This window comes from Scylla paramamosain, chromosome 10, assembly GCF_035594125.1.
Source record: "Scylla paramamosain isolate STU-SP2022 chromosome 10, ASM3559412v1, whole genome shotgun sequence".
NCBI lineage: Eukaryota > Metazoa > Arthropoda > Malacostraca > Decapoda > Portunidae > Scylla > Scylla paramamosain.
This window is the reverse complement of record NC_087160.1, coordinates 23,881,962-23,899,431: the sequence shown is the minus strand read 5'-3', so window position 1 is coordinate 23,899,431 and position 17,470 is coordinate 23,881,962. Positions and strand designations below refer to the sequence as shown.

At 37.6% G+C, this 17,470-nt stretch overlaps 2 protein-coding genes and 1 long non-coding RNA gene across 5 annotated transcripts in view; 1 reads left to right on the top strand and 2 right to left on the bottom strand.

The window, feature by feature from the left end:
* LOC135104396 (facilitated trehalose transporter Tret1-like) overlaps positions 1-5,454 on the bottom strand; it is an 11,585-nt gene extending 6,131 nt beyond the window's left edge. The window contains exons 1-4 of the mRNA XM_064011791.1: positions 4,968-5,454; positions 1,730-1,957; positions 860-1,035; positions 1-100 (exon numbers count right to left, since the gene is read on the bottom strand). The exon at positions 1-100 is cut by the window's left edge and continues 46 nt beyond it. Coding sequence (XP_063867861.1) covers positions 1-100; positions 860-1,035; positions 1,730-1,957; positions 4,968-5,150 — 687 coding nt within the window. The 5' untranslated portion in view covers positions 5,151-5,454. The remainder of the gene's footprint in view (positions 101-859; positions 1,036-1,729; positions 1,958-4,967) is intronic.
* Positions 5,455-8,720: 3,266 nt separating this feature from the next.
* LOC135104395 (uncharacterized) lies at positions 8,721-12,934 on the top strand. The gene is made up of 2 exons (XR_010270421.1): positions 8,721-8,895; positions 11,725-12,934. It is a non-coding gene; the product is annotated as an uncharacterized LOC135104395 (long non-coding RNA).
* Positions 12,537-17,470, bottom strand: part of LOC135104394 (ubiquitin carboxyl-terminal hydrolase 10-like) — a 28,163-nt gene continuing 23,229 nt past the window's right edge. For all 3 annotated transcript variants that reach the window (XM_064011789.1, XM_064011788.1, XM_064011790.1), the window contains exon 10: positions 12,537-16,731. In XM_064011789.1, the coding sequence (XP_063867859.1) occupies positions 16,451-16,731 (281 nt within the window). In that variant the 3' untranslated portion in view covers positions 12,537-16,450. The remainder of the gene's footprint in view (positions 16,732-17,470) is intronic.

The window sequence follows — 17,470 nt, the reverse complement described above, 5'->3', positions numbered from 1 at the left end:
CACACAGCTCAGTGCACCTCTGATGGATGAATGTGCCACTTCACTGATGTACACTGGAGCTGCTGAGGTCACAATCCCTACAGATACACCTGTCATGAACCTGTAAGGCCAATACTTATTATTTTCCATGTGAACGAGTCCTTACTTGCTTCTATTTATATAATTTCTCTCTCTCTCTCTCTCTCTCTCTCTCTCTCTCTCTCTCTCTCTCTCTCTCTCTCTCTCTCTCTCTCTCTCTCTCTCTCTCACACACACACACAAATCCTTTCCTCACACTTTGCAATGACACTATACTTTTTAATTTTTTTTTTCAATATTACTGATAACAAAAGGAAAAAATGAAATGAAAAGAGAAAAAAATCTTCCATGCACACACCTACATCCCTCCCTCCTCCTGTGAACTGATGAATATATAAAATATATTCACACACACACACACACACACACACACACACACACACACACACACACACACACACACACTTCAAAACTTCCTATCAAATATATAAACTCTTAACACGGGCTTTTCATAATTTACAAAGGAATATAACAATATTTGCATCAATACTGCCCATTACTAATACTGAAGTATGTTTAATGAAACTTGTCCAAAGAGCATGGCTTTGAAAATTTTTATTAATTCATCATTATTCAATATTGTAAAAGACACTAGAAATAATGAAGTCTAATTCCATGCACCTTTTCTAATTTACACTTTGTATCTTCCATCATGAGGTTCAATCTACTGAAGCCTAAGTCTCTCTCTCTCTCTCTCTCTCTCTCTCTCTCTCTCTCTCTCTCTCTCTCTCTCTCTCTCTCTCTCTCTCTCTCTCTCTCAGTCACCTGTGTAAGCACATACCTGCCACCATACATCATGTACACATCAGATGCTGCAGCCATCATGATCCAACCAACAAGACGCGGGAGGGCCGAGGCAAGCACTCCCCGCCTCCTCCCCAGACTGATGACCCAAGATGACACAACAGCCCCCAAGCATGCCCCAAGCAGGAGGAGTGATCCCAGCCATGATGCCTCCTGCAAAGGCCAGCAATGTGCAGTGGTATTCCTACTGTATGTCATGTATTATAAACTAAAGAATTTTTGTCTAACTTAAATAATGCTTTATATACCTCATCCTTTTAAATGCCTTATTAATGTAGAGAAATATAGACATATTCTATACGTCCACATGTAAGGGATGAAATGTATAAAATAACATCAACTGTAAAATATGTAAGTAGGTAAATATTTAAATAAAATAAATTAATCATAATAGGTATGTAAACAAAATAAAAAAAAAAGCATTAGGGGCAATCAGAATAAAAGATAATGTGTATAATATATATATATATATATATATATATATATATATATATATATATATATATATATATATATATATATATATATATATATATATATATATATATAAAGATGAAGAGGAAAATATTTTGAAATTAAGTAATATAAAACCAAAGAAAATGAGCAGCTTTAAAAAGCATAAGCTACACTGAGACTTTTCAATACAGACCACTTCCACTGGAAAGTTTCAGCAGGAAATAGAACTTTTGACAAGAATCTTGATGGATCATGAAAATCTGATACTGATTACAGGATCTACAAAGAAGAATGTATACATAATATTGGAATGAAAGACAAGCATGAAAATATGGTTAGATATTGCTTCAATACAAACAATACAGAATCTGCATCAGCTATACAACCTCACCTCCTCAGTGAGATGAAGACTCCCCATATCTGAAGTAATGCTGCCATTCACTGCACCACTCCCTATTAAGTCACAATATGGCTCCTCTACTGTACTATTTAAGTTAAAATCTGAGTCATTCTGTGAACAGCTGGTGTTCTGGAGAAGAGTTGGGAGAGCTGGGGAGGTGAAGCCTTCCAGTATACCCCCAGAGAAAGTACTCAGGCCCATCACACATGCTGCCAGGATCTGCAAGGAGTAACATTTGGGATATTGTAATCATGTTGTACATCTACACAAACTAGAAATCTATACATTAAATAATTACATACAGAATTATCTCCCCAAAAAAGGTCTTGATTTCTTTATAATACTTTCCTTTTGTATGGATAATATTACCTGTTATCACAAGAACAGAACTTCGAAGGATCATGCTCAGTGTAATTGTTCAATCTCACTATATTAGTGCTTGTGCACAGTACATTCTCAGTAGACCAATAGTTAATTGCACATTAACTATTGGTCTGTAACTGCAGTATCCTCATAATCAACTGTCTATCTATAATTTGACAAGTATTTCCCTTAACTTAAGAAAAAAGTGCTACATATCAAGAAAATCCAATGACTAATATCTGTCTGCAAGACTCTGACACTTTGTTCTAGTTTTCCATTAAATATGAGTTCTGTGCACATCCTACTGGTCACAGGTAGCCTAGGTTGGCACACTCCTGGACAGTTACAAGTGTGTTTTTATAGGTCACAATGTGGTTATTACTTGAGAGAGAGAGAGAGAGAGAGAGAGAGAGAGAGAGAGAGAGAGAGAGAGAGAGAGAGAGAGAGAGAGAGAGAGAGAGAGAGAGAGAGAGAGAGAGAGAGAGAGAGAGAGAGAGAGAGAGAGAGAGAGAGAGAGAGAGAGAGAGAGAGAGAGAGAGAGAGAGAGAGAGAGAGAGAGAGAGAGAGAGAGAGAGAGAGAGAGAGAGAGAGAGAGAGAGAGAGAGAGAGAGAGAGAGAGAGAGAGAGAGAGAGAGAGAGAGAGAGAGAGAGAGAGAGAGAGAGAGAGAGAGAGAGAGAGAGAGAGAGAGAGAGAGAGAGAGAGAGAGAGAGAGAGAGAGAGAGAGAGAGAGAGAGAGAGAGAGAGAGAGAGAGAGAGAGAGAGAGAGAGAGAGAGAGAGAGAGAGAGAGAGAGAGAGAGAGAGAGAGAGAGAGAGAGAGAGAGAGAGAGAGAGAGAGAGAGAGAGAGAGAGAGAGAGAGAGAGAGAGAGAGAGAGAGAGAGAGAGAGAGAGAGAGAGAGAGAGAGAGAGAGAGAGAGAGAGAGAGAGAGAGAGGATATCCAGGGGCCAATATCTGTCTGCAAGACACTGAGCACTGTGGTCTCCTTTTTCAGTAAAATTAGAATTCTGAGCAGGATTGAATCCGAATATTCATACTTGTACACACACCTGTGTACACATTATCGTGAACTTGAACTCGTACTCAGATTTAATATTTCTGTAGTACTTACACTCATACCCAAATTCAAAGTACTCAACAATTTTACAAGTAATTTAGAAAACAGCCAACAAAATTCAGTGTTTGATGTATCAGTGGAGTTAAGGTCAAGAGACAAAAGTCTGTCCCTGGGGAGGCCAGCTGATCTGGGTTGGTACCATTAAGGTCATGTAAGGAGCAGCTGCCACAATTTCCACTCCTGCGAGTGGAAATTGCACTCCTTGGTGCAAATATAGGGAATGAGAAACAAGTGTCAAATGCTGCTTTGACCTGCTGCTTCACTGAAAGGCACACTGCAATATAACTCCATCAGACATCAAGTGGGAATCACCCCAAACTCCTCCTGCATAAAGTATGACAGACTGTCAAAGCTCAATTCTGAAATCTTTAACATTTGTTGTCCTTGTTAGCTTATGTGGGGCAGGTTGAAGATGTGGATAATAACAGGTTAACAGGTCTCATACTCTACCACAGATAGATCACCAGTACTTAAGAGTTTCACTACCCATATTACAATGACATATACTATGACACACACACACACACACACACACACACACACACACACACACACACACACACACACACACACACACACACACAGATTTTAATACTAAAAAAAAAGATAAAAAAATAAAAAATAAAAAATGACAATAAGACTCTATCAGAACACCTGACACATCTCTAAAACAAATGAAAAGTGTAACTGAACCTACCATGGGGACTTGTAATTGGTGGCCTCACGAATGGTAGCACTTGATAGGAGGGATCAGCTCTATAGATACCATGAAATCCTAATATGCTACTACCCACAAATCCCAGTTATAAAAAAAAAAAAAAAAAAAAAAATTCAATAACTCTTAACTGGTGCAGAGCTCATTGGACTTAAAAAAATACTGAATTTCTCCACACTCTTGAGTGCTGTTACAGCAATACTAGACATGTGCCCCCCAATTTTTTACATTTACAACAAGGTCACCAAACCTTCTACATGACATGTGAGTTTCGTGCTTGTATGTAACATGGATGTGATATCCAGATTAACCTAATAAAAACCTACTTGCACTTGAATTCAAGTACAGCACAAAGCACTCATACTTTGATTTGTGATATTGTAATGTAATGGTACTCATAATTGAGTACAAAATAATGTACTCGAACTGAAGCCTAGTTCTGAGCACATCCTCAAATGCAACTGCCATCACTTTATTATAGCCATTCAGCTTCTTACTTTTTTGTCAATTACAATAGCTATGAATTCAGAAATAGATACTCCTTGGAGATGAAAAGAGCAAAGCCACTCTCTTAGTAGCTATCAGCTCTGATTATGTATATTAGTAATCTAGAGACTCATGACGTCATTGGAAGTATGATAAGACATTAAGTTCAAACAAATTACATAATGCAGAATTTATATCTTGTATCTGGGCTAGTGAATAAGACAGCATACACAGAACTCACAAAACTTAACCACTTTTCTTGGTTGTTGCTACTCTTTCAGTAGGAAAAAGAAATGATGGTACAGCACTACCTAAATATCAATGTGTGTTGAATGCTGAAACTTAATGTTGATGATGGTGGGGAGACAGGACTGGGTCACACAAACACCACTGCTAAAACTTCACACCGAGTGACACAAGTCATTACTTTTTGCGTTATTACCCGACTCTTCCTCTTTGCTAATTGGTACCTTCTTAAAAAAAACACCCCCTCCACTGCACACGCCTATAGTTTCATTGTTCCTACCAGCTAATAATCACAAAAATATACCTCGCGCTTGTGGACTGAAGGGCTAGAGTCCTTGAGTGGTTTGGCGCCCGGGAACAACTCGTCCATGTGAACCGTCCTCTGAGGCACGACTACCACCACCTCCCCATCGTCCACTGGCTCTTGCGTCATCATAGTTGCGTCTCTTCTATATTCCCTCCTTTCTTCCAGAATCACTTCACCCATACATGAGACAAGTATACCTGACCACTGGGTAACACAGTGAGCCTCGCATGGACGCTGCCTCTTCACGGTATGGTGCACATCTCGATCACAAAACTCCCACTGGTCTCTTCTGAGTTACAAAGCAAAGTGTCTCTTTCTTGTGCTTAAGTAAAATCCCCAAAGCTAGGGAACATCACAATACTTTGACACTGCCAGTTACATAACTGTCTCTGACTATTGTTTCCACAGGACACATTAGCCCGGAGACAATGCGCGGGTGTCAGACCTGAGGTACAGCTGATTTCTATTGTTGTTTCAGTAACAGGCGAGCCTTTACAACGGCTGCAGACGTTCCTTTTACGGCATATTTTCTCTTATTATATCACTATCGAGAGATCTCTCCCCTTATCCTTCTTACTCTTAATTAAACTTTAAATTTTCTACACCAATTAATCCTAAAAAAAAAAAAATTATTATTTGTTTATTTTTATTTTTATCATTATTATTATTTTTTTTCTTGTCTTGTATAGTGTTCCAATTACGTCGTACATTACCTACCTATGGAAGCAGGGTAATCCTCCCAATCGATTTAACTTAAAAGAATCTGAATAGCATAGATAATCTCATGCCGTGTTATGCTTGGAGTAAACTGCAGATTTATATATATATATATATATATATATATATATATATATATATATATATATATATATATATATATATATATATATATATATATATATATATATATATATATATATATATATATATATATATATATATTGTGATTGTTTATTTGTTTATTTTATGTTGTTTTATTTATTTTATTTTTTTTATCTATTTTATATATATATATATATATATATATATATATATATATATATATATATATATATATATATATATATATATATATATATATATATATATATATATATTTTTTTTTTTTTTTTTTTTTTTCCCAGTCCAAGACTGCCACGGAAATGTGTTGCCCTTCAAATCTCAATGAAGTGAGAGCAGAACTTCCTTCCAAGAACTTTTCCTTACAAAGGTCACTACAGTATCAAGCTCAGATTGAGATGTCCGATGTCCGAATGTATTCATGTGTTCTGTGAATTGAAGAAAAAGAAATAAAAACGGATGACAGATTACAGGTCCTCGTTATAATAATCGCTAGGAGAGATCCTCGTCAGACGGTCAAGCCTCATAAAGGCTAAATATAAAGAGCCTCTCGAAACAGTTGAAATTATCACCACTGCGCATCTGTGAGCCACGGCACACTTGTGGACTCAAATTACAGGTTTGATGAGAGAGAGAGAGAGAGAGATTCACGTTTATATATATATATATATATATATATATATATATATATATATATATATATATATATATATATATATATATATATATATATATATATATATATATATATATCACCCTTTGTTATGTCACTCCTTTGAACAGCATATGTATCCGCACGTACTTAGTACATAACTTCCTTGCTCGTTATGACCTCACTCGTTCACCGCATTCATTCCACTCGCTTTCATATATATATATATATATATATATATATATATATATATATATATATATATATATATATATATATATATATATATATATATATATTCAAAGGAGTGACATAAAGGAGTGATAAATCAGAAATAAAATTCTAAGTGGCATGAGCGATGAGTGACCTCACATTAAGACTGTTCTCAGTTAGATAAAGAAAGAGGCTGAGGACAGTCAGTTCGAGGAGAGGAGTTGATTAGACGAAAAGCTTTTCATTCCACCATGTCTAAAAAGCGGTATGAGTGGAATCCCCCTTCCATATGAAGCATACTCCATACATGGACGGATAAGGTCCTTGTATAGAGTTAGCAGCTGGGGTGGTGAGAAAAACTGGCGGAAACGACAAAGGACACCTAACTTCATAGTAGCTGTTTTAGCTAGAGATGAGATGTGAAGTTTCCAGTTTAGATTATAAGTAAAGGACAGACCGAAAATGTTCAGTGTAGAAGAGGGGATCAGTTGAGTGTCATTAAAGAAGAGTTGATAGTCATCTGGAAGGTTGTATTGAGTTGATAGATGGAGGAATTGAGTTTTTGAGGTGTTTAACAATACTAAGTTTACTTCCCCCAATCAGAAATTTTAGAGTGATCAGAAGTCAGGTGTTCTGTGGCTTCCCTGCTTCAACTGTTTACTTCCTGAAGAGTTGGACGTATGAGGTTTAGAAGAGGAGAGGTGGTGTTCTACAGATTGAAAATTAGATCCTAGACCGCGAATGTTGCAGAAGTTAATGAAGAAAAAGTTGAGGGGAGTGTCAAGACACTTAGGGTCGTCGACAGAAAAGCAGTACGACCTGGGGACATTTATGGTCCCATCCCCAGATGGGGACTCCGAGGCTGGTGTAGGAGTCGCCATGATGATTTTAAAATTTTTGAGTGAAAGGTGTGTGTGTTATTAGGTGCTTGTAGTTTTGTGTGGAGGAAGAGAGTTATCTTTAGAGGGCAGGCTGTGACTGCCCCCTTGTGTTGTGAGACACAAAGTGAAACGTTCAGTGAGGTCACAGCTGGAATGAAAGTGAAATTGATAAGTTAGAAGTGGGCCAGAATAGAGTAGAAAGGATGGCACTGAGTGCACCGAGGTGCACAGCAGTTGAAGCCTTGAGAGGTGATATGGGATGGAGCACCTTTAGGGAAAGACACAAAAGCCACACTTAGGTACAAGATTAGGCTTGAGAGAATGGATGATGCAAGAATAGCAAGGAAGGTGTACCTGTGGAATGAAAGTGGAAGCAAATGGAGGAAGATATGCATGAGAATGACAGACAGGAATGGATTGCAAGTTGTGTGGGCGATAAGAATGGTTGGGAGGAATCAAAATGAGCGTGAATGGGTGGTTACAAGAGGAGGCAGAGTGGGAGCCGAATGGGATGTGAGAAAATGGAAGAATGAGATAGACAAAGAAGTGAAATGTGTGGGACTGAATGAATGGAAGAATGAGATGGAAAGAAAGAAGACCCTGGAATAGTACAAGGAGAAAGGGGCCCCGAGGTATGAAAGGTGGTATGATGGAAGCCAGGGCGGTGATCTCTTCCGAGCAAGGGCACAGTGTACGGATGTGAATGCAGGGAGTTACAGGTGGTCTGAGTCCCGCAGCAAAGTGTGGCAGATGTGTGACATGGGAGAGGATGAGACGGTGGAACATGTAGTGCTGGAGTGTATGGAGTATGCCAGAGACAGGAATGAGATGATGCAAGCGATACTGACTGAGTTAGGGCATGATAGGAATGAAAGAGTGGAGAAGACAAGAAAGGAATGGATGGTGTTGTTGCTGGGACTGTGTAGAGGCGAATGAAAGGATGATTGAGGCGGTGAAAGAATTTCTGGAGAGAATGTGGCGTGCCAGATGTATGAACAATTAGGACAGAGGATGCTGTTCGTTTCTCTTTTTTTTTTTTTCCCCTTCTACAGGAGTTGCCGATCCAAAGGCCTGGCTCAGGAGTGATCCTGTGCCACCTGTACCATCAAGATCAAGATCAAGATGTACTATCAAGATCAAGATCAAGATCAAGATCCGGTTTGTTATTATGGTGAGTTATCCAGTGGGACTGGGAGTGGGTGTCTAATGTCTAGAGATAGTCCCTGTTTTATACACGTGAGGCTCGTAGGACCTGAGTGATCGCCACAGCTCAAAACAACAAGGCCAAGATTTTCCATCCTTTACACTCGTTCATGTTTATTAATCCATGGTAGTGAAGGTATGTACGAGTGCTACATGATTTGGGTAGTAAACTTTATGTTATTGTAAGTGAGTAAAGCAGATGAGTAGAGTATAGTCAATATGTAGTTTCCCATAATCAGTGATCTTGGAGAAAAAAAAAAGTGTGAAAGCCTTTCTGTGGTTACTTGATTACTTGATGATGTTGAGAGGTCCATGCCTCACAGCCGTAGTGGCCCACTACTTCTTCCTGGTCCAGTGTCCCACTTCTTTAGGTTCAGCGGGTGAAGTATGGAATTTGAGCCTGCCCTGTTGAGGTTGCTGTAGCTTCGCACCGATTGTTCATGTGCCAAGATACTCAAGAACAGGTCCAGTCTCTTGAATTTTGCCACAAAACAGTTTGTCAGATTCCTCAAATCTTTTGAAAGACAGCTGAAAATTTTGGGGCCTTAGACGGTGAAGATAGTGGCAAGTTGTGTTTTGCCTTTGTGGAATGCCTGGTTGGGAAGTGACACTGTCTTCCTGCTCTGTCTTCCTGTCCTGCCATTATAATGGCTTTCTATAGATCCTGTTGCTGGATTGGGGACTATTTTATTCTAGTATTTTCCATGTGTAGATGGCCATATATCTTTTCTTTGGCATGAATACAAATGCAGAGCCTTGAGTCTTCCTCTGTGGTCCAGATCCTTCATGACAATGATTTTCCTTGTGTAGTGACGTTGTACAGACTTCAAGGCTTGGATGTCTGCAGCCTTGTGAGGAGACCACAGCTTCCAGCTATAGTTCAGGACTGGCTGAACCAGGCACCTTCCACAAAGTCAGGAGACAACACTTTTCTTATGTTTTGAATGTCCAGAGGATCCATCCAGCTATCCTGCTTGCCTTCCTCACTGTCTCTTTGATGTGATGGTGGAATGAGGCGTCAGCACTGAGGTGGACTCCAAGACATTTGACAACTGGAGCCTCCTGTATCTGTTGGTTTCCATCCGTGTGAAAACTGGTGAAGTTTTTTGTCTTTCAGAGGCCCACATCGTAATATATGGAATTTAGTTTCATTGAAGGCCATATTGTTTAGTTTTACCCATTCACAAATTGCATTTAGGTCCTCCTGGAGGATTATGATGGGTCTCCTTATACTGGTGTCATCAGCAAAAGATGAGATGGTTGAGTGATGTGTTTCTCTATTAATATCTGTCATTAAGATTAAGAGAAGGAATCCCAGTACAGAGCCCTGATGAACACCACTGAGTACTGAACTCTGTTGACATTGCTCTGTTTGCCCTAACAGACTGACCTCTGGCTGTTTGAAAACTGTAGACCCAGGCACCAAGCTTACCAGAGATGCCAAGGACCTTCAATTTATGGAGCAATACCTCATAGTGTACTTTGTCAAAGGCCTTGGCAAAGTCCAGGAACCACATCAACATTATTGCCTATTGTGACCTGGTTCAGGATGTGCAGTATGTACAACATGCTTTCCTGCCTTCCTGCATCACCAGTTTCCTGCTGATCAGTGGTATCCTAGTAAAGGTATGAAGGAGGACCAGTGTTTCCTTTACAGGCCTGGCCTGGGCCATAGCATCCACTACTCCCCTTCTTCCAGCAGCAGCAGGTGACCTCCGGGGCCTGACAGCAGGTACAGTAAGTCTGTGTAGCATGGGCATCTTGACATGGCTCTAACGTGCTGCACTATATAGGGTTTCCAAGGATCAAAGAAACACTGGTCCTCCTTCGTGCATTTACTGGGATGCCACTGACTAGCAGGAAACTGGTGATACAAGAAGGTAGAAAACATGTCCTTCATCCTACAGGATGTGATCTTTATACTCCAGAAGGTGAGGCAAGCATAATCTGCCTTTGTGGAAGCCATGCTGACTCAGGTTCATTTGATTATCCCCTTCAAGATGTTTCACAATATTGTTTCATATGATTTTTTCAAAGATTTTGATGGCATGACATCAGTGCCACAGGTCTTTAATTTTGAGAAAGATTTCTTACTCCACCTTTATGAATTGGTGTTATGGTGGCAGTTTTGAGGGCTTTAGGTACTATGCCTGTGTTCAGGGATTTCTACCACAGCATGGCTTTGCTAGTGAGTGTCTTCACTGTCTGTGAAGCACTGCTGGAACACCATCTGGTCCTGGTGCAGAACTATGTTTTAGCTCACTGATGGCCTTCATTATGTCCTCCATTGTAAGTGATATGTCCACTAAGTTGTTTTCTATCCTGGATGGTTCGTGGAAGGATGCTTGTGGATTTATTACTTCTTTGGTATCATCTGGTGTACTGAACACTCCCTTGTATTGATCAGCAAGTATGGCACAAATTTTGTGGGATTCAGCTTCCAGATGCTCATTGACAGCAGTGGTCTTACTGGTGATCTTATTTTTGAGTATTGTTTTGCATATTTGAAGTATTGTCATTGTTGCCCTTGTTTCCTCTCTGTCTTTGGGCCTCATGGGAGTGTTTAATTTCTCTCTCTAGTTCCCTTATTTTGCCTAATGTCACAATTTTCTATGATTACAAATTGTTGCTATTTTCTTTTTCTGGTAATGGGCCCTTTTCCTCATTAAAGATTTTGTCACATGGGATATTGCCAAGTTTCTAACTACCAGGAACTTTTCTTTTGTGAACATGTTTTTTGCAGATTTAAAGGATAATACTGAGTAATGTTTCTTTGCATTTAATCTATGTTGTCATGATCCATTTCATCCTTCTAATTGATGTCCCTATTTCTGCATTTACATTCCCAATGTTTTAAATCATGGTGTAAATCTAAAATCATACCTTAATCTTGAAGTGTAACCTTGTAACTTATGAAATATAACATTATTATCTTTTTTAACAATATATATTTTATATCTTGCAGATTTTACAGTAATGGTACTGCAGCAAATATCTTTATTGTCTTCACTGTCAAGATGTCCACTACTGGCAAGGAAATATCTAACTTCACAGATCTTCTGTACCCGTTGGCGTCAGACTGCTGCCACTGTCCCTTATGCACGAACTGTTCTAAGAAATGAACAGAAAAAAAATTCATGTCACAAGTTCTTACAAAGAAGAAATTTCTTTTCATTTTTTAAGAAAAATAAATCTCCTGAAAAATTCAGAGAGGATGATAACATATTGTCTCATTATGAACTAGTGTACAGTGCAGTCTCCATTTCTTATGTTAAGTTAGCCTTCGGAGGTGTGCAAACCGTAGCAGGGACTGTATGTCTAACTTTGGGGGCTATAGCTTGTGGATTCCCTCTTGTAAACAATGTAGTCCTTACAGAAGACCCATTACAGGTTGGTACATTCATTACTCTCAATTCAATGCTGTGTTTAGGAATTTATAAATTTTGCACAGTGTATCCCCTCCGGATTTATTACAGTGAAGTAGAGGATAACTTTATACTGGTTTTTGTGGGTACACATCCCTTAGCTGTTCGACATTTGAAAGTTCCTCCTGGAGGTGTGAAACCAAAACCCCCTGGAAAAATTATAGCAGCTATACTACCTTGGTCTGAGCTCTTGTACTCTACACCCACCCAGACTGTATACTTGAATGACCATCACTTCAGGTATCCTGTCTACTACAACAAGTTGTTGGGTTATGTGTGAGAATCCCAGTAACTGATGTGCCATGTAATAGTTTTGTAAAAGTAGCTAGACTATATATTTGTATGAGGAAACTTTGTGATAGTTGGGGTGTCCTTTATTGTAGATACATCAATATTTACAATATCATTTATGCACTTTCAACTAAACCAATTTAGAACCAGTACACTTTTAGCAAGAGCAACTCATTAGGAACTTTGTTACAAAATGCTAAACCAAGGAAAACTTAAAAATCTTTTCAAACACAAAAAGGCTGTAATCCTGCCAGTACATGAATATCAAATTAGCAAACACCATAAAACTTATGAAATATTTGAAAACATGTTAATTTTATTACATTTTCCCTGGCAAGCCTATGAACCTGTGAACTAGGTGATGTCTTCATGTAGTAAACTTAATCACGTTAATATCTAGTTGAGCCTGTTTAAGCCTAATTGTTGTTTCAATTTTGGTATTAAAACCATTTAAAACTTTTCCTTGTGTGCTTTCTTGTTTCCAATAAACCTGTCAAGTATTGACTTACTAATATACTAGGCAGGTGCAACTAAAAATAAAATGAAAAATAATAATAATAATAATAATAATAATAATAATAATGATAATAATAATAATAATAATAATAATAATAATAATAACAATAATAATAAAATAATAATAATATGCCCTTGCATAAAAAAATACACATATGCTCATGCTCACTAAAATCAATGACCATACAAGAATTTAACAACCCATCACAGTTTGGACTGAAGAAATCAATCCTGTGAAATATATGTATTGGCTAGTCCCACTCCTTGGAACTCTAGACCAGGCACGACTCATGATCCACACTCTAAATCATGTGCAGGACTGGGCACGTGCACACACGCATGCATGCACGTGCACACACACACACACACACACACACACACACCTCACAATGCATCTTAATAACCTCTTTGCTACAATTACAGTTGATGCATACAGCTGTTGAATTTGATCATGCTCTTATTTTCCCAACGTGTTCTAAAATACAATCCCATTTTCTACACTTGGCCTGTAATTGATATGCATTCTTCTGTTTGTGATGTATGATTGATGAGCAGACAGATGAAGGGGAAATGTTTATTTTTGGTGAGAATGGAAAGGTTCTTCTCAACCTCAGCTGCAAATACCACCTTTTTACTAAATCTTTTATAGCTTCTAAGTAATTAATATTTTTCTTGCCAACAAAAAGCATCCACAAAAAAACAACCACAACAGGGGATGTAGCTTGATTGTAGCAAAGAGGCTAAAAGAAACTCCTCTAACCCTGGAAAATGTATTCCCTTGGACGCAATGTTCAACTTGAGTCAAACTAAATTTTAAAAAATTTGGAAAGTGTTTAATTAATAGATGATGTCTGTAGCATTTAAGAATATTCCCTTCGGTCACAGTATTTTAGTACAATCCTGAGACAAGCTACAGCCATGTAGTGCCATCAGACATTAAGCAACGCAAATAAAACTTGTAGCCATTACATATTCCACCTTCTACAACTGTTCTCCCATTCTCATCAGCATTCATACCCAATATAAGCTAGTATATGTGTAATGACAGTAAGCTATGTGCATTATTACTTCACATATTGAGAATACATCCAAACAGTGTTTTAATGCACATTACTCATAACAACAGGTTATTACTTTGATGTTTACATTAACTCCCTATGTTTGTCTAATTAGGATATGATTTCTTTCAATATACAAATCCTAAAATGTTATTACAACTGGAGGCCGATGTTACCAATATATCCAAAAGGTATACCAATCCAATAATGTTCAATTTTTAACAATCAGAAAAAGTAATGAAACATCCAATAATTCTTCATTTACTGATGCCTGCTAAAAATTTCTAAAGGATGCATTCAATCAGCTGATATATCCAATTGCAGCATAGCTTCTACTTACTATTAAACAATAGGCACAAACCAGAGCTATGATCTTTAGGCAATATCTCACCTGACACATCTTGGTGAATTAATTGCTCAGGCTGAAATCAACACGAGCATGACCATCCCTCTATATTAACAGGCACAAAAAATACATTCTCTATTCAATGGGGTAACAAATCAACCAAGAGGGACACGAGATGCTCTGCCCTGTGGCCCTTACAAAGGCACATGCTACGCTTCTCACATAATTTCTAGATACTGAAAATTACACTCGTGTTCATTCAATTTGCAGAGATGAAAACAATAATAATCTAAACTTCAATATAACCACCCCAAGTCCAACTCTTGCTAACAGGATAACAGCATAAAAACAAAATAAATAAATTTATAAATTTATAAATAATAATAATAATAATAATAATAATATTAATAATAATAATAAAAATAATAATAATAATAATAATAATAATAAAAGAGCACTCAGCATACCATAACACAATAAATTAGGATAGAAAAATAGCCCTCCTGTTAGATACTGGCAATCATTATCCTCAATCAAATAAATCTAAGTGCAACAAAAAGCAAAAACAATTTTTTTATGTAAATTTCACCATTTAAATGCAACACTTCCAACAATTAAAAAAAATAAATAAATAAAATAAAATAAAATAAAAAATAATGAAAATTATATTGCTGTTCATTCAGAAACAAAATCTTTAGTTTGGTGGGGTCCCATCATTATCACCAATAAACACACAGACATTACTTTGGTTTAAACTCAAAGTCATTCACAGCTGGGTGGTGCCACAAAACAGTGCAGCAGGTAAATATTACTAACATAATGGAAAACCTTGAATTCTTTCCCGTAAGTTACCACAAATACTTACATGGGGACACAGCCTTCATCCCCAACTTGACAGGTTAATTGATTTAAATACACATCTTTTCAATAGCTTACTTTAAATGCATTTTTTTTAAGCCCATGGCTAAAAAAAATAAATAAATAAATGAAAAAAAAAAAAAAAAAAAAAAAAAAAAAAAAAAAACAGACAGCTGGTAATATAACAAGATGATACTTCTTTTAGTTCCTTGGACAGTGCATGGGCAAACTTTTTCAATCCTTATTCAAATACCTACTTGGAAGTAACAAAGGATCAAAGGATATATAGACAAACCTGAAGCAATACTAAAACTGACAAGCAGAATACAAATACCAAGGAATTAAGCATTCACTGTGGAAAGTAACTTCATGATAAAATGTGAGAATCCTGTTGAGGACTGTCCAGAAAGCCAAGAGGGAGTCCTGCCTGAGGAACACAGTACACACAACAAGTTTCTCCAGTGTATTTGAGAGCCATGGCTTCCACCTTCACATTAGTACCTGTATTATGTCCTTTAAATAAACACACACGATTATAATACTTAACTTAAAGACAGAGTATGTATTTCCTTTCCAAACATCTGAGGAAAACCAGACTGTATAGAAACCTTGAGAGAGAGAGAGAGAGAGAGAGAGAGAGAGAGAGAGAGAGAGAGAGAGAGAGAGAGAGAGAGAGAGAGAGAGAGAGAGAGAGAGAGAGAGAGAGAGAGAGAGAGAGAGAGAGAGAGAGAGAGAGAGAGAGAGAGAGAGAGAGAGAGAGAGAGAGAGAGAGAGAGAGAGAGAGAGAGAAAGGCTTCAGCAATGACACTTTTGGTCTATTCCTCATGCACAAGACCCTCCCATTTCACTTTTGTCACATTATGGTACAACAATTTTTGCAGAATGCTTACTTTTTCTCTTTGTCCATCCATCCATCCAGCTACTTTCTTAGTGCTGACTATGACTTTTCACATCACTTCACTTATCTGTGACTACCTTTACGATGTTCCAGCATTTACAAACACTTCCACTTCCATTATCTGTGCACTGTGATTTACAAATGTATGTAGGAGGTACAAGACTTTTCTTTGTCAAGTAACTACAGAAGTTTTTTCAAACCACTTCAAGAGAGCCAACAACAAGTATATCTTGTTTACATATAACACTTCTGAAATCCCAAAGCTTGAACACATTTCTATCCTAAGATGTCTGTGGCTCTCATGACTTAGTTTTGGTGGATGGCCCAACCATAGTATCTGCACGTCGGTAGAACAATAGGTAGGGTACTCGGGGTGGTACGTGACGCACCACACTGCTTTCTGGCACCTCCTTGATGAAGCTATCATCACAGCGCAGCCAGCAATTGTAGCCACCATGGTAAATGTCTGCTACGTAATGGCCCTTAGTTGCCTCCTTTCCATCATGATATACTACACCCAGCAGCTTGTATTTCCTTTGCACATGAGAGAACTTTCCTCGACTGCGTGATGACATGAGTTCTGTGAAAACAAAAATAAATAATCTACATTAGCATTTACAATATTCAATATATATTTATATCCAATGCCTCACTTCCACAAGAAAATGTCCCCTAAGGAGAGGCAGCATCAGCAGAAGAGCCTCTATCTCTCCCTTCCCATACACAGCTCTATAGAAAGATTATCAACAGCATTTTCTAAACCTTCCCATGTTAATGTGGGCCAGCATATATCATGATAATGTAACTGTTTGCTCCTAGGGATTAATTTTCTTATTTAATTGACACTTCCATTAGCCATAGAATGCACTTAAAAAATAAAATAAAATCATAAAAAAACTCATCTATATCTATCTACCAATATATATATATATATATATATATATATATATATATATATATATATATATATATATATATATATATATATATATATATATATATATATATAGTGGACCCTTGGTTCTCGAACTTAATTTGTTTCTGAATGCCGTTCAAAATCTGAAACTATTTTCCCCATAGGAATCAAAGTAAAATGGATTAATCCATTCCTAGACACCAGTCTACACTGTCTTAGCAGCTTATGACAGACACTCCCAAAAACAAGATGGCTGCTTCACATCTCCAGCTCACAAATTATTTATCCATATGTACTGAATGAACTCATCAGAAAATACTGTTTAGACCGATCTAGTGAGGGGAGCCTTAGAGAGGTACAGAGAGGAGCAACCCACTTACCACCAAAATGAAGGTGATCTAAC